The sequence below is a fragment of the Drosophila montana genome, unplaced genomic scaffold (genome assembly GCF_035044405.1).
Source record: "Drosophila montana isolate Dmon_TW-CO22-7 unplaced genomic scaffold, ASM3504440v1 contig_3200_1, whole genome shotgun sequence".
Lineage (NCBI taxonomy): Eukaryota > Metazoa > Arthropoda > Insecta > Diptera > Drosophilidae > Drosophila > Drosophila montana.
Genome location: NW_026998080.1, coordinates 6,734,810 through 6,758,541, shown reverse-complemented (window position 1 = coordinate 6,758,541; position 23,732 = coordinate 6,734,810). Strand labels below are relative to the sequence as shown.

The window sequence follows — 23,732 nt, the reverse complement described above, 5'->3', positions numbered from 1 at the left end:
TTTTGTATTTGTGTTTATTTCAGTTATACTTTCAGTATTTAAGTAAAAAACTGTTATGCTGAGCGCTGACTTTTTATAGGGATTATATAAATAAAAGCATATGGCTACATAAAAAATGAGACCACGCTTTTTCACTATTGGAAAGTGCGACAGTATTTGCTTTGTCTTTTGAAATGAAATACCTTACAGGATAAACAGTACAAGATATATGGGCTTGAATCCAACCCATTCAAGGTGATATTTAATATTTCCTGAAACGTCCGTTGCAAAAAGTACATTTTTGTGGCAAGCAAGGCCGACAGGGGTAGACGACATGCAGCACGGCTTTGCGCTGAATATTTGGGCAACAAATAATATTTCAGCGAGTTATTTTGCTTTCGGTTTCAATTACCCCCCACGGAGCAGCGGTAGCCAAACAGACGAGCCAACAAATGGAGGGAACAAATGAATTTTTATCTGTGGCAAATAGTTGCCTGCCACAGCTTTTGTTTGCCTGCCGGAAGCAGGCTGCAATCTGTGGAGGCTCCAAAAAAAAAAAACGGCATTAGCATGCAGCGGAGCCTTAGCGGCAGCGTGTGTTTGTTTACTTTCAATTCCTTTTGTCATTTCGGCATTTGTGTGCTTGTGCACCATCGAGCGTAGATCATATGGAAATTGTTTTGGGGCAGCTGGAAAATGTCTGTCTGCTGCCATCGTTAAGTAATAGTCGGGCTCGCGTGCACAAATAGCACCCGTTTTACACTATATACATATGTTTATTTGCTTGCCTGCAGTCAAGCAGGCAAATAATTTGCATATGCCCAACATGAGCAGCCCGCATGGCAAACACGACACGTGGCGTATACGTAACCTTTAATTTGCAAGCCTCATCGACATGCATTAACAGCTGTGTGCGTGTGCGTGTGTCTGTGTTTGTGCGCGTGTGTATAGTGTAAAACAAACAAAAGGATTAACTGACCGACTGCCTGATTGACTGATTGAGGCGACGGACGCAACAGGCGCTCATAATTGAGTGTAATGCGAGAAAATTGTTGCATTAAAAGCAACTGATTGAAATCCGTTTTTAACTTTCAGTAAGTGGCCAAACGTGACTCGACTTCAAAAGATCGAGTCGTTGCTGGTATTAAATTCTGCTTAAATGGTATGCAGTTGAAAAATAAAAGGAAGTGCGACACATATGTACATGCGTAAATTGGACAATTTTCGGCTCGGATGGCTCAGCTCGGTCCCAGGTGCACATTCAAGAATCACAACTAATTAGAAAGGCGTGACGGGTACGAGACTTTTGGGCCCATTCATTTACATTTTAAGTGGCCTTCCCCTATACTAGATATGCACATAGTATTTCGAGTCTATGCGGGCATTTTCTTCTTATTTATTTGCTTAATTGTTGGGCTATGATAGAAATTTGCCCAACTGGCAATGATAAAGCGACAGTAAAATATGCGACTCTAACTGGGTAGCGACGGCATCGCAATTAGGCAGAAGCAGCAGCAGCAGCAGCAGCAGTAACAGTCGCAGTAGCTCTCTTTTATGGCCTGGTGGCTCCCTTGGCGTCTTGGCTAAATGTCCCTGATGTCGTCTGGACAGTGACTAATGAAGTCACAGATTAAAGCACGCAGCAAATATAAATATTCAATGCCATACACAAAGAGCTATCGGCGCATAAATAAGCTGGCAATGGCAAACAACCGGGCTCCCCCCCTGCGCCAGTCCGCAGAGGGTGCATAAATCAGAAGCTACTTACATTTCAGGTATTGCTCGTTGCGTGCTATCACCTTCTCGGCGTTCTTGCGTGCGAGAAAGAACCATTCGGATGTGTTGCCCAGATAATGATACTCCATGGCCAGATCTTTGGCAAATATGGCGCCCAGATTCGGTGGCGGCAGTCGATACGCAAACGGGCAGAATAGTCCCGGCTGCGCTGGATGCTCGTTCCAATCAAAGCAATTGCCCGCCGCGAATATATCATCGTCAAACTCCACCATGGACAGGACCGAGGCGTGCAGCAGGTTGACATCCTCCTGCACCGAATGTGCCGTCGTCTTGAAGATTCTGCAGTTAAACAAATAAAACGAGAAAGCAGTTGAATTTACGAGCGGGCCACATTTCAAGCGGAAATTGCATTAAAAATCCATGGAATATAATAGAGGTTTAAGCACGCCAAAAGTGGCGCAGTTCACAGATTTAGTGGGTGGCTGGCTGGGTGGTTGGCACAAGACTTGTTATTGTTTGCCGGGCTTCCACTTATTTTGCGCGGCCTGTCATTTATATTTTTATAGCGCTGCCCCGAACTGTCCCACTGACTCGAATACCACGAATCGCTCCCCCAGCTGCAGGGCCCGGCCGGGCCAGCCCATGGGCACAAACACAAGTGCACTTATAGGCGCAGCGCATTATGCTGCTTCAAGCTGTGCTCAAGTGCTCGAAGCGCTCCTTGCTGCCGGCTACGGCTATTGTGCGGTCTCAGCTCTCTAGCTGTTGCAAAATTCCCCCCTCTCTCTCACTCTCTCTCTGTGTGTTTGTGTGCGTGTATTTGCTTGTAAAAGTAAACGAGAATATTGCGTTCAAGACTGTGCCTTAAGTGCCTTACGCCTGGGCCGCCCGTCGCCAAACTAACCGCCTGCCAGTGCGAATCCCTGCCCCGGGCCCTGTCTCCTTGTAGCCCCGACCTCTTGGACGGTATTAATTAAAATGTCGCTTTAACATAACATTTGCCTCGGGGCAACAACAAAAACCACAGGATGTCGCACCCCCCAGCGGTTCCTGTGGCCACCAATTTTTGTCTCGCCTTGATTTCTTCATTCAGTTTGTGTACAAAACTCGCCATTAAATTGTCAAATGGTCAAGGCTAAAATTCTGATATTATGAATATAAATTTGTTTGCTTGAAAGCAGCCAAGAGGTTATACTTATATAAAGCAAGCCAGCTGGCGCCATTTAAGAATTGGAACTAACTGCGAAATGAGCTCTACTATATTATGTAAAAATCGATATGAACATGGACGGATAATCAATTGGTAATTTTGATTGGGACATAATCAGGAAATCGACTATCAGCTGCCCTCTAAAATTAACATTCCAATTATAATTTAATTTCATTCGCCTTGAATCTCTTCCAAATACTTTTCAAAAACTTAGACTTTAAAGCGCAAACAATTTTGTACAAATTTCCAGTGTGTTTTTCCGAATTTTGATCACTACATTTAATTATACGCAGGGTATTTCCTAGTCGACGAGAGCCAACAATTACATGCCAACTTATTTGTTTAACCAAATTCGTTTCATGCTGTCCCATGAATAATACAACACAAGATGACAACAAATTATTTCCATAAAGTGAAGAATTTGATGGATGAACTGCTTGCTAAATTTTGACAGGCAGATTAGCTTAACAGAGTATTTGAAATCCCAAAACATATTAAAACCGTTATTTCACTTGACAGAAATATGGGTTGAATGAATTAAATTATTAAACATTATTTTTCGACAGCAAATTCTTTTGGGGCCTCAGAAGCAGCTGTGGCCGATTTATTTAGATAGCCACATATATCTGCCAGTAAGTCAAACACCTGGAAAGCGGGGCTAGGAAAACACATCCACTGGGGCCAAAGAGCGTCCAAAGTTTTAATAAACATATGTAAAAAGTTTGGGAGCTGCTTTGTCCCTCGAGTTTTCGCAGACCTTATTTTCCAATCGACTGAACAGAGTCGCCCAATTCTTGTATGATTTTGACACGCTCGCTAGCTAGGGGCGTGGCTCATTAATTAGTCGATCTGTTGCAAGGTTCATTTGTAAATGTCAGCGGCATTTTGTCATTCGACCAGCCCACCGTCATGGCTGAAAAGTCGCTCGCAGGCTAAACACAAAAAAACTTGAGCCCGGCTAATGACGATGCCGATGATGATGTTGCTGAGGCAAATGCTGACTATGCAACAATATTGGGTCTGCTTTTTGGCTCTCACACATAATTTACGGCCATTGAGAACAGCTACTGTGATAAGTATATAATGGATGTGGGTCCGCGCAATCGCTGCGACGACATATGAGCTGACTAGAGCACAGCACTCGGTGTGTGGCTGGAAATGTTTAATTAGCTGTACACAAATAACTGAACAGCAGCATGATAGTGACTCTTTCTCTCCCTCTCTCTCTCTCTCTCTCTCTCTCTCTCTCTCTCTAGCTTTCTCTGTCTCTATTTGTCTCTCTTAACTAGTGTTCTCTGCCAGACCACTTGAACTCTTCGCTTGCATATGCTCAAATTGTGGCAAGACCTAAGTAACTGCAGCTGTGCAATTACGCACCACAGCCGATTCGCCTCTTCTGCCAACCCTTGCTAGAATTTGTGAAATGTGTGTTAAAGACACTTCTCCTCACTTAAGTGTTGAAAGGGCAAAACAAGCAGTAAGCTGCAGGTGCGTCTACCAACCAGGTATTTAGACAGACAGACAGACAGACGGACAGCCGAAGTGTCAAAGCTGTTGTTGTTCCTGTCAGTGCACTCATGAGAAAGTAACACTGTGAGTGCAGGGTGAAGAATGCCTTTGCCTCTCTCTCTCTCTCTCTCTCTCTCTTGTTGTGGGCACAGCATATGGTACACTATGCTGCACTGAAGCAGCCAGTATTTTTAATGACCAGCTTTCGTGTCTGTGAAGAGTGTAATTACACAAAGCAGCCGCAACTTTTGCTGTTGCTGTTTGCTTGAAAAGACGCTGACGTTTAATTAACATTGACCAGCAGCTAGCAAAACCGATAATAGGGGCTCTTTATCAGCTATCTGCTTTGCCCGGCGCTTTTCATGGCTTTCATCACTGTAGAGCCCCCCGAAAAAAAAAAAAAAAAGACTCTCCCACTTGTGTATGCGTCTTGTGAATCCCTCTGACAGTCAAAATGGCGCCTAAGCCGCCATGAGCCGCGGGCCATGTTGCTTATTTGTTTTGCATATGGTGTCCGCAGCCGTTGCCGTTGCCGTTGCCGAACACACCATCTCCAAGAGTTAAAATACATATTACAAACTTGTGAAAGCTGGGATAAGTAGGGGAGGCTGTTGGCAACAGCCCACAACAATGTGAGCAGAAGCAGTAGGCATTTAAGCCGCTTTTTATTTGACTTGAGAAGGCCGACAAGCAGCTGACACAGAATCCTGACGCAACTGAAACTGGGCCTACAATGCGAATATAATTTACAAATGCCAATTTGCCTTAAAGCTGATGCCAGGGCCGCTTTGAGCCGCAGTTTAGATATTGAATTGCCTTCGGATCAGCAAAAAATGCAAATAAAAAGTCAAAAAGAAATAAATAAAAAAGCAGCGAAAACATGGCAATGTTTGCGCATCATGTTTTGAATTTCATTAAATTATTTCTATTACATCAACTTATTCGTTAAAACCAATTAATTATGTGCAAGGACGGCAAGCCAAAAGCAAAATTGGCAAATTAAATCGTTAAAAAGGTACCGGAGCGCAATCCCCAATCTCCAAACAATTGACGCTCGAATCAACAAAAACAATAATAAAACAAGCCAAAGCAAAAAAATTAAAATCAAACCCAGCCCCGGGCTGCAGGCCATTTTCAGCATGCAAATACAGACACAGACGCACGCAAGCATACAAACTCCAACTTCTGCAAGGACACTCTCTGACGTGTCCTTGGCCATTGCTCAAGCACCTTACAGACCCAGCTCGTGCGTGTGTGTGTGTGTTTGTGTTTGTGTGTGTGTGTCGACGCTTGACGTCCACGTTTTAATTGAAAGCGAAATGCTTTAGTTTAATTATTCAAAGCACACCGTTGCGCTTGTTGGCCTGCAACGTCTGCCGTGCCACTTGCAAGGATCAGAGCAGCTCGGCAGGAACAAGGGGAGCTGGGCATTGAAATTGCCTCGCCTGGCTGTCGATGCCTGTCCGCTTATCGTTTCGACCTTTTTGGCTGGAAACGCCTTTTGTCTTAAATTTCTCGGCTTTTGTTGGCCTGGCTGGCTGGCATATGCAAATATTTATTTTCGCCCATGAAGACCATGGCCTTTATCAATTTTAATTAGGAAATAATTAAATGATCAAATAAGAAATGCCAGCCACGCGCAGATAAAGCGTATCTGATGCGAATGTGATTTGATGCAAGAGATCGTCAACTTTTTTTTTATCAATACGGAAACTTCAAAAAGCTCTTAAAGCTCAAGATACTTGGAAAGTACATCTGGCTTGCGCTGTACGAAGTAATGGTGTAAGAGTGCGAGCCGCATTTCTAGAATTCGCAATATTTACTCATATACTTTGAAACTGTTCCTAACATCTTGCATTTCAAATCATTTTCCAAGGACTGCATATCTAATTATTAAATTAAGTTCTTCTTAAATTCATGCTGAAAACTTACTGAAACTTGAACTGCCATAGTTTTCCAAAGAAATTGATATGTAAATGCAACTAAAATACTTTATGCAGCTTCGATTTCCCATAAAATGCATCCGCAATTATTCTCAATTATGAGCCCCACTCATCGTAAAGTTTGAATTACCTGTATTGAAACTAAATGCTGTACTTATAGCATTAATAATTAATAAATCAATTATTATTGATGTGGTCGGAGCAAATGTATCTGATACTGTGAGAAGTTATCCTTTTCAGGGTTGGGCATATCCCATATTCATACAATATATGTATGTGTGTGTATCAATTAGCAGAGGAGGGTGGAGTTTAATTAATTAAAAATGGGTTTCACTTGACTCCGGGGTCGATGGTTACGGCTGTTGCCGTTTGAGAGCTAAGTAAGTGGCTAAATGAATCAGAGGTGGAGGCAGTTGCTGTTGACATGTTTATGCAAGCCACAAGGACACACTCGACACACACACATACGCTACACACACACACCCACTCTCATACACACTCACTCATACATACACGAAGTGAAAGTCACAAGCAGGCAACGCCCATTTGCGTTGAATTTTTTTGTATTTCTTTTGTGCTTTGGCTTTTTGTGAGAAATGTTTTTTTGATTTAGTCCGTTAATTGCTTTCAAGTTTGGCAACTTCTTAGCTCGCGCCAGATGATTATTATTGCCGCGGCGCAGCAACAAAAACAACAAAAACAACCGAAAAACTTGGCAAGCATTTTGGCCAAAAGTTTCTTTTGATATTCTTTGCCAAAGCCCAGCAGCAGAACGCAGCTCGACGCGGCCATAATGATTATTTGTGCGTGTATGTGTGTGTGTTGGTGTCTGTGCGTGTGTGGGCTGCTCCGTGAAACTTTGGTGCCACAATGCGGCGCAAGTCTATGACTTTTCGACTCGGTCTGCTTAGCGGCTCCTTGGCTGCGGATTAACTGCAAAAACGGCAACGTTTTTATTGCGTAAAAATAGACTTGCCAACACGGCGGCTGCGGCGGTTTGACTTAAATTGTTACGCATACGCCGAGTGGGACAGCGATGCGCTTGCCAGCTGCCTGGTTGGCCGACAAGTTTGTTAAGCTGTTAAGTTATGGCCACATATGTTGCAACAACAAAATGAGAGACAGCATAAAGCATGCAGCTGACAGCGAATGTTGGATACGTTGACGTTGATGTTGATGTTGATGCCGACTGGCGCTGCATGCAACAAAAGGCAAAACATTTACACTTGCATTTGCATCGGCACAGTCAAAGTCAGACTCGCTTAGGCAAGCCAAACAACTGGAAAAGGGACCGCGCCACCAGCTCAGTGGATAAGGCTCACTATGCCCAAGGCTCGTCGGCGCAGTTGCCACAGCAACCGCAGACACCGCACCAGTGCACGTTGCTGTCAGTGGCAGTGGCAGTTGCAGCTGCAGCTGCAGCTGCAGTTGCACTTCCACAGTGCGGGCGGGCAGCCATCAGTTGAAACTCACATTAGGAATATTTTGAGCGAAATAAAAAGAATTGCCACCAACAACCACCAAGCACAATGGAAAAAGCGCGGCACGGCCAACCATTCTGCGCACGCGATTCTGTTAGCTGGTGGTGCTGGCAATGCGGGTAGGGCGGCTGTTGTGGGTGGTGTGGGCGGGGCTGGGTATCGTTATTAGCACCACCCGTGGCGCAGAGAAAATCAAGCGGCACAAAAAGCCAAAGCAAAGTCGGATGTTGGCCATGTGTTTCATGTTTAGTATATGTAGCTGTAACTGTAACTGTATCTGTATCTATATAGCTGTGCCTCTAGCTGTATCTGTATCTGTAGCTATATCTGTATCTAGATCTGCAGCTGTGCGTGTATTTGAGTCTCCCGCCAGTCCCTGTATGTACTTGTGCTCGCACTTACATATTTATTTGTTTGCGCTGGCAAACTTTGAAGGATGTTGACAATGGCACATGAAAGGGTGTGCGCGGGGATGTGGGGCATCCGTTTTGACCTTGTTGTTGTCATGTCGGCGTGGACAACGCCATCTCAGTCGCGTTTTATTGCCGCGGGCGGGCAATTGCTCGTTGCAATTGCTATTGCCATTGCCATTGCTGTTGCATGCCACATCGCTTATGCAGATTTCGATTTGCGAATACGCGCATTCAAAGCGGTGCTGAGGCGCTGCGGCGCCCCATCAGCTGTGCCCCCCTCTCCCCCTCTACACCCTTTTTTTGTGGCCCCACCAAAAGTTGGGCGACAAATTGAATACGACTTGAACAACAGGCGATTTATTTAGCATGCGTCACTTGAACGCAAAAGTTCAAAATAAACACAAAATCGAAATTGGCGATAGATGAGCCGTTGACAGAGGACGCGACTTCAGTGACAATCTGCTGGCAAAGAGCAGCAGGCACCTAAAATAGTAAGAGAAACAGACAACACAAAGCCCGGAAACTCAATTTCGGTTAAGTGCGGCAAAGGGGGCAAAGGGCAAACCGCGAGCTGCAGCTCAAGCGACGACAACACATTTAAGTACTTAAAAGTTTGCCGCCAACTCTTTTTGCTCATTTTACACGTTTTGTTTTTGGTTGCAAGGTGTGTGTGTGCGAGTGTGTGTGTTGCTTCTTTTCAGCCAGCTTGGGTGACTGGCAACACTTTTGTGGCGCGCACGGAAACTAAAAGTAGAAAAAGTGGCCATGGCAAGAAAACACAATTGAAGCTCGTAATTTCAACTTGAATTGATATTGTTTTTCCTGCCTTCCTGGTTTCTTTTTCTGTCGTCTTCCCATTGCTGGGTGTTGGTTTGTTTTCTTGTGTTTTCTCAACTTGTTTTTCTTGTTTTTGTTTGCGTAACAAATAAACGGAAATGCTTAGACACAAACACCGAGCGCCAACAACAACAACAACAACAACAACAATGTATCTCAAAACAATAACTTCAATTAGTTTGTCGGTACGTGTGCCCGCCTAAAAAGCGCTTCAACCTCTGGAACCACTTACAGCCACGCCCCCACTACCGTGCGCCCTCTAACTGTTGTTGTCTACGCCGGATGTTTTCCAGGCGTCGTCTCCCATCTCCGACGCTCTGCGATTTCCCTAGAGTTCGCCAAAAAATCTGTTTAGATTCGCGTGGGCGACGGGAAGACGTTGATTATGTTTGCACATGAAACAAATTGCGTTGGCGACCCGCCGACCTATCGAGAACTGATTAAAATAACTGATGAATATCTGCGAAATTATGAGCCGGGGATTTGGGGCAGCTGCCTCAAACCTGAGCTTATTAGCAGTAGCTGCCAGTTGCCTGCCAACCTGCCTTTCTGCCTGCGCCCCGTGGCTAAATATTGGAGCGCAACAATGCCCGGGGGCAACATTTTATGCACCCAATATAATACACAGCACAAATAAATGGCAAGTCCGTTGGAATGAAAACAAACGTCTAACATATGACACTAAATGCAATAATGTTGATCCTGTGCCAGGGCCCGGGCCCAGGACACAATTTAATTTATTGACATTTGATGTTCACAGCAGCCACTTTGGCATTTTATTGCTTTCGGGCTGAAACAGTTGTTGTTGTTGCTGTTGCTGTTGTTGTTGTTTTTGTAAAGCTATTTAGCCCTCTTGTTCGCGTTCCACTTAATATGTCGTGTTGTTTGCGCGGTTAATTGTTTATTTGTGTTTTTTGGACAGGCGACAAATGTACATTAGATTTGTCAGCTTGTCGTGCACGGCGAGGGTGTTATAAATTTGTTACAAAATATGTAACACACTTCAACAACTAGTTTTTTTTTCCAATTAACTTTTAAAAAATCTGAATACTTTTTTTTATGCTTCCATTTATGCGCTGCTTTTTTAGCTCTGGGATTTTGCGATTGATTTTGATTTAAGCCTGCAACTGCCCAACAGGCAGAAAATCGAAAAGAGCACAAGGAAAATCATAAAAAAAACTGAATTTTTTCATTCCTTGACTTTATTTCTCATCTAAAAGCTGTTCAAATACCCTACGTAAATCCATTCTATATTACATCAGCTAGTGTATTCTATATTCGGCACACAAACGTTAATTGTTTTCTCTGAGATTCTGTTGTTTGTGTTTGTGTGTCTGGCTTTTAATAAATTACTTTTACTTTGGGCGAGCAAATGGCTGTGATTTGAGCGCCCTCTAATCAATGCTATGGGACGCACATTCGTTAGCTTCATCTAAAAAAGTTCTTATCGGCACGAGCAAATTATGTGGGAGCCATGGGCAAAAAAAAAAGTGAATACTTGCCTTTCACAGACATTTCAGTTATTTTTTCATTTTTTTTTTTGCCCCTTACGGTCGGACCCTGAAAACGAAGCTAACCAAAACATGTTTGGAAAAAAGTGGAAACGCTTTTTTCGCAGAAACTCGCACATATATTCAATGTCTAATGTCTTGCAAGGCGCACACACACATACACACACACACACACACATACACAGTCGCATGCAGGTGGGTACAGCAACAGTCATCCATGGAGCAGAACACGAGTGGACATCAGGCGGACTTGAGCCCACATATGTGCGCCGTGGGTCGAAACTTTTGTATTTATTGTGCCCGACTGGCCAACAGAGAAGGACAAATGTCGCTCAGACTTAGCTGCTGGTCAGGGGTGGTTACGAGTGGCACGATAGCGACTATGCGAATATCTATGGGAATGGCATGTCCTTGAGATTGCCAGAGCGTCCAGTGTTCGATGTTGTCGGTGAACTGGGCAAAAACTAGGCGTACTCACAGCGACAGCTGCGCATTCCTAGAAAAACCAAAAGAATTGCCATTGTTGCGGTTGTCAAAGTAAATCAAAGCCCTTGGCCCGTGACGTGTGTCTGTTTTAGCCAACTTTTTGCCAAAGACCTTTTGCGCTTATTTCTCATTCACTAAGTAATTGAACTTTTATCAGAAGTGCAGGCAATCTCGCATACTCAACGCCAGCTTGTCATCCAACATAAGTAGTTGTTAATTGTGCAAACGTCGTGAATAGCACTCGATAGCCATAGCATTATGTAATGACTTAATATGAATAACAAGTTGAAAGCCGATCAAATCCTACTTGAGTTTTCATCCATGACAAATTGAATCTCCTAGACTTCTTAAACGAATTTCCATCAAGAACCCTGGACATCGGATTGAACTCGAATATTCGCCCACTTTGAGAGAAGTATGAAAATGGGTAAAAGCCCAATCGTAGAGTAAGCAAAATAGTTTCTTTCACCAATTTTCTACATTTGAGAGTGGAAATTTTTCAAAACCTGATTTCAATGTGCACTTATATCTTGCAACTCGAGCTGTGCGCTTATCATCATTCAGCCTGTCCATCAACCAATCAGTCAGTCAGAACAAACAACTATACAACAATATATAATACTAGTTTTGTATTCTATACAATGCAAATATATATAAATACGACTTATGCACTCTACAGCTACTCAATGACCACATTTAGTTTCCACCGCTCCGAATGTCGGAAACTATTTTTCGCACAACATTCAGTCCAATAAAAAGTCAAACGAAAATGTATCTGTGTTTACAATTTAAACATAAATTTAAAAATACATTCAAATTAATTTTGTATTTATTACAAAGCTGATTCAAATGGTTTCAAAACAGTTTTATGTACATTTCTATTGAAATGTATAAAACAAGTATAATGTAAATAGAATCATGAGTTCTTGGAATTGGGGATTGATTTTATGGATTGATTTTTTCCCCTGAAGAGTGTATAATAATTTTATATAGTTTTATAGAAATATAGGGTCGGACCCCATAGAATATATTTAATATTGATTAAGTATCAACTGACAACCTTTTCCTGTCTATCTGTTTATATGCTAGTTAGTCTCCCAGTTTTATCAGCTATCCTCATGAAGCTGCGCACAGGTTCGACTTTTAATAACAGGCAGCATATATATCAGAATCGGCTGGATTGGAATACTATATCATATACCGCCGTCAAGAACGATAAGTCAAAATTGTAGTTTCTTTATAAATATCTTTTTTGTTACCCGTATATCTGCAAAATCGTATGCCAGCTTTCTACAAGAGTATTTAAACTTCGGCGCGTCGAAGATACACATTCTTTCTTGATTGAACCTTTCTGTAATCGGCTTTGCTTTGGTAAATACAACTTTTATGCTCTCTCAAAGTGTAACTACACCAGAAAGTCTAAGCCCGTTTGATATAGCCTTTTTCTTTAATTTTAAGTAAAATAATTTATAGGATTTACACAAGTTGAATTTTTCCTTTACCAAAGAAAATGTCAAAAATCGAACAGGGAATTGGAATATCATAGTTTGCTACATAAATTGCTTTAGTGGGATTTTCTCTCACATTCAATTGAAAACACATAAAGTTTGCCAGACGCTCAGATGACAAGAACTGACAGCAGCAATTAGTTAAATATATATGTGTGAGTCTCCAAGGACTTGCATACAATTTATGTACCCACAAATATTTAGACGGAATTTGGCAGTGGGTAAAATTGACTTTATCAGACATTATTAAAGGTATTTGTACTTGACATATGGCTTCCAAGAATTGAACTCTGTCTGGAACTGTTCGCTAGCCGGACGCACATGTGCTATGTTCCGGTCATTTGCGTGGCCATTTCACTTGGCTACACATTGCGCCGACTGTTGCCGCTGGCCAAGTTTCGATTGGAAAAGTTTGCCAAGCGTATAATATGGATGTGTGTGTGCGGGAGCGGGGGCGGTTGGATATGAACTTTGACTTTGACTCACCTGGTCAGCATGTTGGCGCGATTGACGGCCACCTCGGCCTCGACACGAAATCGATCCTGTGCATAACGGTCGACCACACCCTCGCCAAGATTGAGCGAGGTGCCGGCCACACAATTGGATCCCATCAAATGCTGCTGTTCTATATATTGTAAAAACTTGGATACCAGGTCAATTTTATTATCTCGGGCATTTATCACATCGGCCGTTATTTGATTGGAATCAACGCCATCGCCCTCCACATCGTCAATGACCAGCGGCTTGGTGTTGTCATCAATCAGTACCTCCGGCGGATAGCCATCATCCATGGTAACCTCTGAAGTATCCAGCACTGGCTCACCATCCGCCTCTGGCTCCAATTCCAACTCCGACTCCGAACCGAAGTTGAAGTTTATCTGTTTCATTTCCATGCCCACACTATCATGTGGGCTTGTGCTGGCCTGGGAGCGCACCTCCGCCTCGGTTTCCGGCCAGATGACAATGGCGTATTCTGTGCTATTGCTACGCTCATGGAAAGCTTCCGTCACATCTTCGTTGTCATCGACGTCGTCACCTGCTTCGCTTTCGTCGGCATTTTCAGTGTTTCCATCCGAGCCCTCGAGCGGGTAATCCGCCTCGCTAGACTCCAACGTGTTGGCTCCACTGCCCACTGGTAAATTAAAATTTGGGGCAACTGTCGATGTGGCATCCGGTCTGCTGTTGCTGCCGTTGTTGTGGCTCACTGGCAGCAGGCGGGTTCTGCCCACGACTCGCGTCTGCTGCAGCTGCCAACTTCTCGGGCCATTTGCGGCTGAATGACGAGGCGCAAATGTTGCCATTGGCGTGGTTGACAGCTCATCCTCGTCCTCGGCGCTATCCTCATAATTGCCATCATCACTGTTGGCACGCACAAATTGCCGGCCAGCTGCGATACCGATGCCAGCCTTGGCCCCGCTGTCCTTGACAGCACCTGTGCCCCGTAATGTGGCAAGTGCCGTGGCTGGTTCGGTGACCGGCGTCCTTGACTCCTTGTCGCTTAAGCCAACGACAACATTCTGGTAAGCTGACTCTAATGAGTTTTCCAAATCAATCTCGTCCGCCAATTGCATAACCTCGCTGAGCGCTGCCGCCGCCGTGTCATCCACATCGGTGGGCCGGCCCTGCAGATGCTCGGCCTCGGCCAGGCTGCGATGATTCTTCACCGGTCGCACCATGCCCAGGCTCTTGTCGACGCTCTTGCGTATGCTCTCATTGATTTTCTTCTTGTGCAATTTGCGTATTTTATGCGTGACGGCTGCTCCAATTAGACCGCCTGCGCCCGGCTGCTGTGTGGGCGCGGCTGTCGGCGGTGGCAATGGTAATGCTAATGTTGCAGCGTCGCTGACCAGCGCCAAGCGCGTGCTGTTGCTCTTGTTGTTGCTGTTGTTGTTGCTGTTGTTGTTGCTGTAATTGTTGCTGTTGTTGTTGCTGTAGTTGTTGCTGTTGCTGCTGTGCAGCATGTGCGCCCGCGAGCGACCGTGACGTATGTTGAAGCTGTCGCCGGCGCTGGACATGTTTTCCGTTTTTGCTTTGATGCGAGCCCGCGCCGGCTGTGCCTCATCGAGTCCAGTGCTCGGCTCAGAAACCGACAAAGGCTCCAGTTCGGCTCGAGTTTTTTCCATGCCCACCAAGAGGAGCAGCAGCAGCAGTGGCATCAGCATCGGAACTCTGTGCCGCTTTGTCAGCGTCATTGCGCTGCTGCAGGCTGGCTTTTCGGGCAATTTACGGCTGAGAGACGATTAAAGTATCAATTGCGAGCACCTTTAAAGCTGTGCACCCTTTTATTAGGCTATTTGCTGGCTGATCGATCGACCCTTTGTAAAATTGAGCTTTGTCTACAAATTGTTACCTTTGGCAACGCATGTTCGACACAGGCTGTTGTTGTTGTTGTGCTTGTCGTTGTTGCTGTTGCTGTTTGTTTTTTTAAGCTTCAAAGGCCACAGCGTAAACTTGGCGCCAGCCATAACCAGGCTGGGGCCCGCGTTGTGCCTCGGGCAGCGGCGTCGCGGTTGTTGAGCTCATTTCCTTTGCCAACGCGAACTGCTGCAAGTCGTGTAGCCGTAACGTCTGCTGCGCTGCTGCAATATCAATTTGATGTACCTGAAATGAGCGAAGCAAAAAGAAAATCCAATGATTAGCCTTCAAGTCGCTCTGAATGCGCGCTTTGTGTAAGCGATTGCTCCGCGGGGGCAGGCTACAAACGCGGTGGGCGGTTTGCGCCTGAGGAGCTCTATTTGGATCTCAAAACGTAAGCAAAATATTTGCTTTGATTTATGCGAATTTTGTTGATATTAATTTTTTTCTTTCTTATTTACTTGTGCGTTCTTAAAAGGAGATTGGCTCAAGGACATCTTGGCCCGCACTTTTGTTGCGCGCGCGCTTTTTGTGTCTGTATACAAATAAATGGGAGGGAATGTAAAGAAAACGCAGTTTTAATGCGCAAAGGGCAGTTACATGACAGGCACTTCAGCGCCAGAGGCGGTGGCATTAACTGAGCCAAAAGAACAACACGGAAACGTGCAACAAAAGCGAAAGCCATTTGGCAGCTACCGTTAAAGCGGCAATTAAAAATTTCCGCACGCCAGCACTGAGGCAACAAGAACAACAGGGCTCAAGATAAATAGGAAATTGTTCTTGTTTTTCCAAGGCATGCATACAACACACACAAACACATACACACACACGTATGTGTGTCTGTATGTACAGACGCATAGAATTTCTCGCAAGCATTTGCAGCTAAACATTGCGTATACGCCGCGTGCGCTGCATTGTGCAGGCACTTACAAATTATACACCATTTTCTAAGATGGCAAATTCATGATGATTTTCAGCCTGGGACTCGAGCACCGTGGCACAGCCTAGCCACAAAAATGCCATGGTTACAAATACGAATCGCTCACGGCCGTTGTCAGAAGTTGTTGCGGTCCCCTCGAGCGGCCAGCCAAGTGAACATAAATATATGTATGTACACAAACAGCTAGGGGGATAGCGACAGAACCTACATAAATATTATGACGCAAACAAATTATATGCCATTTAAATGTAATACTAATAAGAAAATCCACTTCTTAGCTGCTACTGCTGCTGCTTGTTCCTTAGAGTGGACTGCCAGATTTTCACGCTTTGCTGGGATGAACACAGCATAAACATTATCTCCCTCTCTTTCTCTCTCTCACTGTTTGTGTGTGTGTGTGTGTGGCGGCAGTTTCTAATTTCGGGTTTTATGATCCATAAAAATTGCGCCAAGCCGACACAAACAACAGAACCAGGAACACACACACACACATACACCCACACATATGGCACATACTCTTATACATATAGATGTATGTGTGTGTGTGCATGCTAAATAAATAGAGATGAAAATTCGCAGCAGCAAGAGAAATTGACACCCAATTTTAGTGCTGCGAACTTGGAGAAACATTTGTGCACACGTTATTCGTGAACACAACACAAAGTCTAGACTTCTCTCTTAATATGATATATTGTTTTTATAAATTAAATGATTTTTTTTTCTTTGTGATATCTTCTTTGCTTTTTGTTCTTCGTCTTGAATTTATTGCAGTAAGTGGGGCATATCGCGATTCGTCTGTGTAAACGTGTAAACGTTGCAACTGAGCGCAAATTTAATAAATATTTGATATGTTTCATACACTCAAACTCAAGTGAAACGCGACAAACAATGCCAAATATTCTTGAATAACGCTTGGGGCGTTGTTTTTTATTATATTTTTGTTTTTCTCATTTGTAGCCCAGGCTTTTGCAGCGCAATCAAATCAAAGAATCGATTGAAAATTTACTGATTTGTATTCATAAAGCACAATCTGAAGGTTGATAAATTAAGCATGATTGAAAAGAATCAAACGTCAGCCTTTTACTGCTTAAATGTATCAGATGAAAAATTCCTAGCAGTTGCATAAATACATATTTCCATAAGCTGTTAAAACCTGTTTAGATTTGAAATTTCACTCCTCCTAATGCTCGTAGTTCTTCTCCGACGTTTTAGGGGTTTAAGTCTTGAGCTTTGGTATTAACACATATTTGAATGCTATATTTAGGCCCTAAAAATATACCCAATAAATACCGAAGTTATTCAAGAAAGCATTTACCATAGTCTGGGGCTAAGGCAAGAAGTATAAAGAACTCAGCTCAACTTAAATGTTCGTTAATTAATAGAATGAAGAAACGTCCGCTCGGCGCTCAGGGTAAATCCTAGTCGTACCCTCTTGTGTTTATTGTAGCCAAATCCAAAAGCTTTAATCATAATATGGAGACGATACGAAAGCGATACGTTTTGACAACGCACAGGAGCTGCTTTTTTTTTTGAAAACCTTACCCATATCCGGTTGAGCCACGCGCCAGTTACGCCGAAGCTGAAACTCTCGTGTCGTGTTTGGCAAGCTTCGCTTCCGGTTCCTGGTTAACTTTGAAATCCCTGACAGCGCTAATGCATTACGGCAAACGACAAAATTGCGACAAGGGCAACACGTGGCTGATCCAAAAGAAACAAAAGCAGACATTCGCCCGAAACCCAAACCCAGGGGGCAAACTTGTGCACTTAACCTCTGCCGCGCCCAGCACAGCAGGTGGCCATTTTTAGAACAAGCTGCTCAAATTGAGTGGCAGTAGCAGCAGCAGCAGCAGCAGCAGCAGTAGCAGTAGCAGTAACAGTTCTACTTAGTGCTGCAAATGAGCGGAAGTGCAAGCTGACTTTCCTCAACTTTTGAACCACAATTACCAGATAGTTACATGTCGCAGACCCATCTGTTGATTAGCTTAGCTTAAGTTGTTACCTATATATTAAAAAGAGTTTGTCCCGACTGACTATTTGCTGATCAAAGCAAAGAGACCAAGGTTCCCTAGCAGGAAGGCAGATGATTAACAAAGTTGTCTGAGGTTTCTCAAATGTTGTTTAATCGAAAGTTAAATACTAGTTCGAGCTGCTTTAAAATAATTTTCAAAGAATACAAGTATGACTACCTGCTTTAATCTATTCCAAGTTAATGGAAAGTTTATGTTTTTCATTCCATACGACTTTCCAACAACAAACTCGCTTTTAAATAACTCTGCTGGTAGGCATAACGATAAGATGATCAGTTTATAGACTCGGTTGCCCAGCAGAGTCATTTGAAATGCCTGCTGATGACATTTCCAGCATGTTTCACATACGGTTACGCTTAGCCTGATTAATGCTCAGCCAGGCATATGCTAAGACGACAAGCTCTTTGAACGCAAACTTAAAACAAATTGAATCATAAGAGTTATGTCATGCAACGTTGCCGAGGATTTGACTTTGGAAAGTTTCGCCAACAAACTAGTAACTGTCGCGCCCTATGGCAGATGGCGGCCATGTTTTTGTGTCTTAGCCAGATGTGAGTACTGTATATATACATACATATATATGTATCCATATAGATATACCGACTACTTGCTTATATGCTGTTGTTGATGTACACGCCAAGTTTTCACTTTGCCCTGTTGCTGTTGAAATTTATGCAAACACATTAACAAACTCGACGCATTCGCGTGGTAGGCGGCTGTCCTTCCGACTGGTGACAAAGTTCCTCCGTTAAATGAAATTCACGTAATTTTTTTTCTCGCCATCTCTCTCGCTCCGTCTCTCGCTCTGTTATTGCCAACGAAATAAAATGTTTCTTGCCAGGCGCGGTAAGTCGCTCAGTTTTGTTGTCATACTCTACTCGACTTATGCATAGCTGTGCTCAGTAGTCGCCTTCGCTAATCTACCTCTAACTCCTGCTGCTCCTGCTCCTACTCATCCACATCAACTCATCAGCTCCAGCACCAGCAGCTGAAGTGGCACCTTTGTTAGGTAACTCACATAATGTGATGGCAATGGCGGCAAACAAAAAATGACATTTGACTTTTAAATTGGATAATTTTTTTACGCTTTCATTGTTGATGTCGCTGGCTGCCAATCAGCAGAAAGAGATACATCCGCACAGACAGCTAGACAGCCAGACAGCCAGCTGCAAGCGACATCCAGAAGAAAAAAATCTCCATTTGATAGTCAGCTTTTATTAATTTTCACACACAGACTCTTCAATCAACACTAACAATAGCGACAATTAATTTCAATTTCTCCTGTTTTAATTTTAAAACTTACTTTAATATGCTTATTTGCAAGTTCGGAAATAATGGCAACAAAACCTGACATATTTTCATGTGTGATACCTGCTTGAGTATGCACAGGAGCCGTAATGGCAGTGACTTTTACTTTATGCTTTTATATACTGCATGTGCTTTAAGGGATGCTCTCAATTTGCATATAAATGTTGCACAAACACATGCTCACGTGTGAGTGTGTGCGTGTGTGTGTGTGCTTTATAGCCACTAATGCTAGTAACAAAATTCGCATAAAACGCACGCAAATTGCAGAGATTATGTGCCGCTTGGGCAATGCTCGAGCTCTATATGCCGAACGAGGGCGATTCAAGTTGAGCTTCTTACAACCATGTTTTTTTGGTCACACTTTGAAGATTTATTTAAAAAGACACAAAAACAAAAGAAAACTTTTACTGCACACACGAGTAAAGTAAAATGTTCAAGTAGGGAGGTGCTCCTCTATCCTTAGCTTCGGATTTCCGGCTTATGGATTTGAGTCAACTTAAACGGAAACATAAAATATAAGCTAGCATATTTTCATGTCTTGCAAATTTTAAAGCAATACTTCTGACAGCGCAAAAAGTGGAAAGTAAGCCTTACTTAAATTAATGAAAATCGCAGAGAGGGGCGCAGACCGCGTTCGGTTGTAATTATAATTATGTTGGTTCGCAAATATTTAAGATCCCTTTTTTGATATTTGCTTCTCTTTAATAGTCGAAAAAAGTTTTGCTCATTAACTCGAATTTATGTGTTGCCATGTGATTACAGTATGTGTGTGTGTGTGTGTGTGTGTGTGTGTGCGTATGTGTGCGTATGGGTATTTATAGATTTGTATTCGCTCGATTTTGTGTGCGCCGTTTGTATTCTTTATATTTGGCATTTGGATGAAGGCTGCCAGCACCGTGGCATGCATATTAAACATACTCAAATACATATTTCGATTGTTCCACCCGCATCCTCACGCCTGTAACATGCGTCAATCATCGAACCGATCAAATGAAAATCGCTGGCTAAGTGACTATATAGAGAGGCGGCATATGTAAAGAGACTAAGTACTTGCGTACCTATAAATGGTGCGTTTGTCGGATTCTGGTGCCGTAGGAATAAAAACAATCGACTCAACGCGCACAATTCACTTAAGGAGCGTGTCGAGACTGAGATATTATTTCTACATAATTGCTTTTCTTTTTCCACGAAAACCGAGGACATATTGCATACTTTTGTGCGTCTGCTGCTGTTCTCCAGTTACGGCGCACGCATAATGGAATTTGGTGAAAATGGATTTGGATTTGCTTAGAGCTCACGGGCAAAGCGATAAGAACAAAACGATGATGAGGGTGGCCCAGCTCCTACCTCTGCTGATGTGTGTGTGGAATCGTACGTGATGCCAACGAAGCCGAGCGCCAAATGGCAGATTATGTCGCCAGGCATTAAATCACTGGCTGCAGGTAAAATATGCGATGCTTAAGCAAAATCAATTCTATTTATACGTGAACGCATAAATTGTGAGCGCACAAACAAAAACAGTCTGGAGCCTGCCGATTGGCGACTGGAGACGGAGAGATGGAGAGCCCAAGCGGTACGTGCCACATGTTAAACGCGCAACGGCAATAAAATAGAGCAGTTGCCTAAATCAGAACCTAAGCCTAAGCCAGAGGTAAGCTGTTTATTTCGAGTGATATTTAGTACTGGCATTACCAAGCGCCGACAACTGCCGCACGCCCATACAAACAAGAGCAGCAGCTGGGGGGCCCCCCTCTAGTTCTCTCTCTCTCTCTCTCTCTCTCTCTCTCTCTCTCTCTCTCTCTGTCTCTATTTCTTATCATACATATAGCTATTGCCGTTGGTTTTTGTGGGCGTTGCCCGAGCAACGGCCAATCCTTCAGCGTGTCCCGATAAATGCCACGTGTCGATGTTCATCTCAATTGTAAATGCGACATTTATGGATTCAATTAGTCAGATCACAGACCTGGCCCAAGGGCTACAGCATCAAATACCCAGCTTTTGGCTGTTTTTCCATAGAAAAATACCGATTGCAAAGTATTAGCAATTGGATTCCTTCAATAGAAAAAGTAATTAGAGCTTGCAATGTTATTCTATTGAAAAATGAAACGGAATAATTTGGAAATTGCACTAAGGCCTTTCGTGTCCAGTTATGTTCGGATTATGAGTTGCTCTCTTCTTCTAATCTGATATGGAATTTTAGAAGTTCCATCAGAAAAGTGCCCAAACAATGAACTGGCAATAATCAGGCATTCAAGAAAATAAAATTAAACATGCTGTAGAGTAACCTAAACTACAAATTGAAGTCCGGAATTTTTAGTTTCTTAGCTCGACTGTTCTTACATACAGATATGTCTAGATCGTCTCTGCTTTTAATATGGCTAGGATAACATATCGACATATTTATAGTTGGAGCTAGCTCCTTCTGCCTCTTATATACATTTGCACAACTAAAATATAGCCTTGAACACTCCTTTGGGTGCCTGTGTTAAAGGTCTTGTAAATTCTTGTGTAAATATAAATCTTAAGAGGAACTGTTGCACTTACAATTTCGTGATATGCCTCTAAATTCATTGTCTACATTCGTTTCACATCAAATTCTTTTCGATATAATTTTACAGATAGATGAAAACATGACAGCGTAGCCTGAGTATACTGGTTCCATATGTAACTTATTAAACTAGACAAATTACACATATTTATCAAATTTGCATAGAAACATGAAATATACAAAATTCGGAAAATATTTTTTAACCGCTCAGCATAGTTTATAATTATATTGCTAAAGAGCAGTGACAGAAAATATGCAATTTAATATTGTAAAAAGCTCACGCTGTGTCCCTGCATACCCTGCAACTATTAAAGGAAATACAAAGGGGGAAAGGGAAATACAAAGGCTGAAATGCTGTATGTATTATGCAGAAAGAGACAGCTCTATAAACTATACAGATGGCTGATCAAATTCACGAGCTGAGTTTATCAGGCTATTTCCTTGTTAAATTGGCCAACAGAAAGTGCGAAAGTATGTCACAGGGTATCTTCTTGTCGGGCAGATGCGACTAGAGCACACCAGATTGTTTTTTTTTTTTAATGGCACATTACTGCAATTATGAATATGTATATATACATTTTGATTTAGAAATGTGAAAGCAAACATAGATATAAAAAACCACAACCGTTGGTTATTTATTATGCGCATAATTTTCGCAAAATTCACGTTTCAATTTGTGGGTCGCCTGTCAAAGCGTTTTGCGGTTGCTGTCACATGCAACATGCTAATGTCTCATTATGGCTAAAACAGTACAGAAGCTGCACGAGCACCCGCACCAGTGCCACGAGCAGCTGGGATTTCATGTTCATGGCATTGTTGCAGTGGCAATAAATGACAAAATGAAATAACACTCAAAACAGCAAACGATTCTGACCGAGACAGAGACGCAGAGACGAACAACAACCGGAGGGCGAAACAACACAAAGCGTTCGCAAATTCAATTAAGTCGTTTGCTAAGATTTGAAATATACTTTGATGAAATAGTTTAAGTATATTTGCATTAGCCTAATTGTCAGACATTTGGAAATGTAATAAATTTGTGTCGGCCATTGTCTAGCCAATGGCAGCAAATACATAAAACAATTGCTGCCGCTTGGCCTCACACATAACTCATACGCCATATGAACGCGCGTTTAGTTTGTCAATTGCTACAAAGCCGCTAAAAACAAAACAAAACTGCGTAATGGACAAAGCGTGTAGCCATAAATTGGCCGAGGCAGTGGCAGAGAGGTTTACAAAACGGCATCAAATAAAATGCTCGAAGCCAGTCAAATGGAATTTTTGGCTTAATTTATGGCACCCGGCGTGCCGCAATAACATGGGCTAATATAAAACATGACGTCGCACTTTATTGACCAAACAGCGACGCGAGCTCGTCTCGTCAGACGAGAACAAATCCTTCAAAATCAAGACCCAAGCCGGAAACCAGCAGCGGATTTAAGCGGACGGCTGCTCTTTTATTCAAGGCCAATGCGCACATGCAAAATGGCCGCTGGTCCTTATTTGTTTTTGTGTGTGTGTGCGGGTTTATGCTTTGAAAATAAAACCAAATAGCGCGCATAAGCAGCAGCAAAGCCAAACTCCAACTATTAAGTAAATTATTGGCAAACAATGCTGAGGACTAGAAGAAGCACAAACACACTTATACTTATATATCTGTGTCTGTGTGTGTGTGTGTTATACGATGACGCCAGCATTTTTGAACTTGTCTGCAACATGGAATTTTAAAGCACACGACAGCGGAAATAACAAAAGTTAAACGCTCATCAATAACACTTCCGTTCAAAGATTCCAGCCAGACAACAGCTACAACGGTCTGGCGTGATTTATGACATCGTTTTTTGGGTTTGACGGCGCATCAAACCAGTTTGTGTGTGTGCGTGTATGTGTGTGTGTGTGGCTGTGTGTGTATTTTGTCATGTATAAGTAATCAAATCCAA

General features: G+C 43.0%; 1 protein-coding gene across 2 annotated transcripts in view; it reads right to left on the bottom strand.

Moving 5' to 3' along the window:
- The window catches only part of LOC135432060 (probable G-protein coupled receptor CG31760), a 58,349-nt gene that overhangs the window by 27,636 nt on the left and 6,981 nt on the right, over positions 1-23,732 (bottom strand). For both annotated transcript variants that reach the window (XM_064687523.1, XM_064687521.1), the window contains exons 2-3: positions 13,101-15,215; positions 1,748-2,055 (exon numbers count right to left, since the gene is read on the bottom strand). In XM_064687523.1, coding sequence (XP_064543593.1) covers positions 1,748-2,055; positions 13,101-14,806 — 2,014 coding nt within the window. In that variant the 5' untranslated portion in view covers positions 14,807-15,215. The remainder of the gene's footprint in view (positions 1-1,747; positions 2,056-13,100; positions 15,216-23,732) is intronic.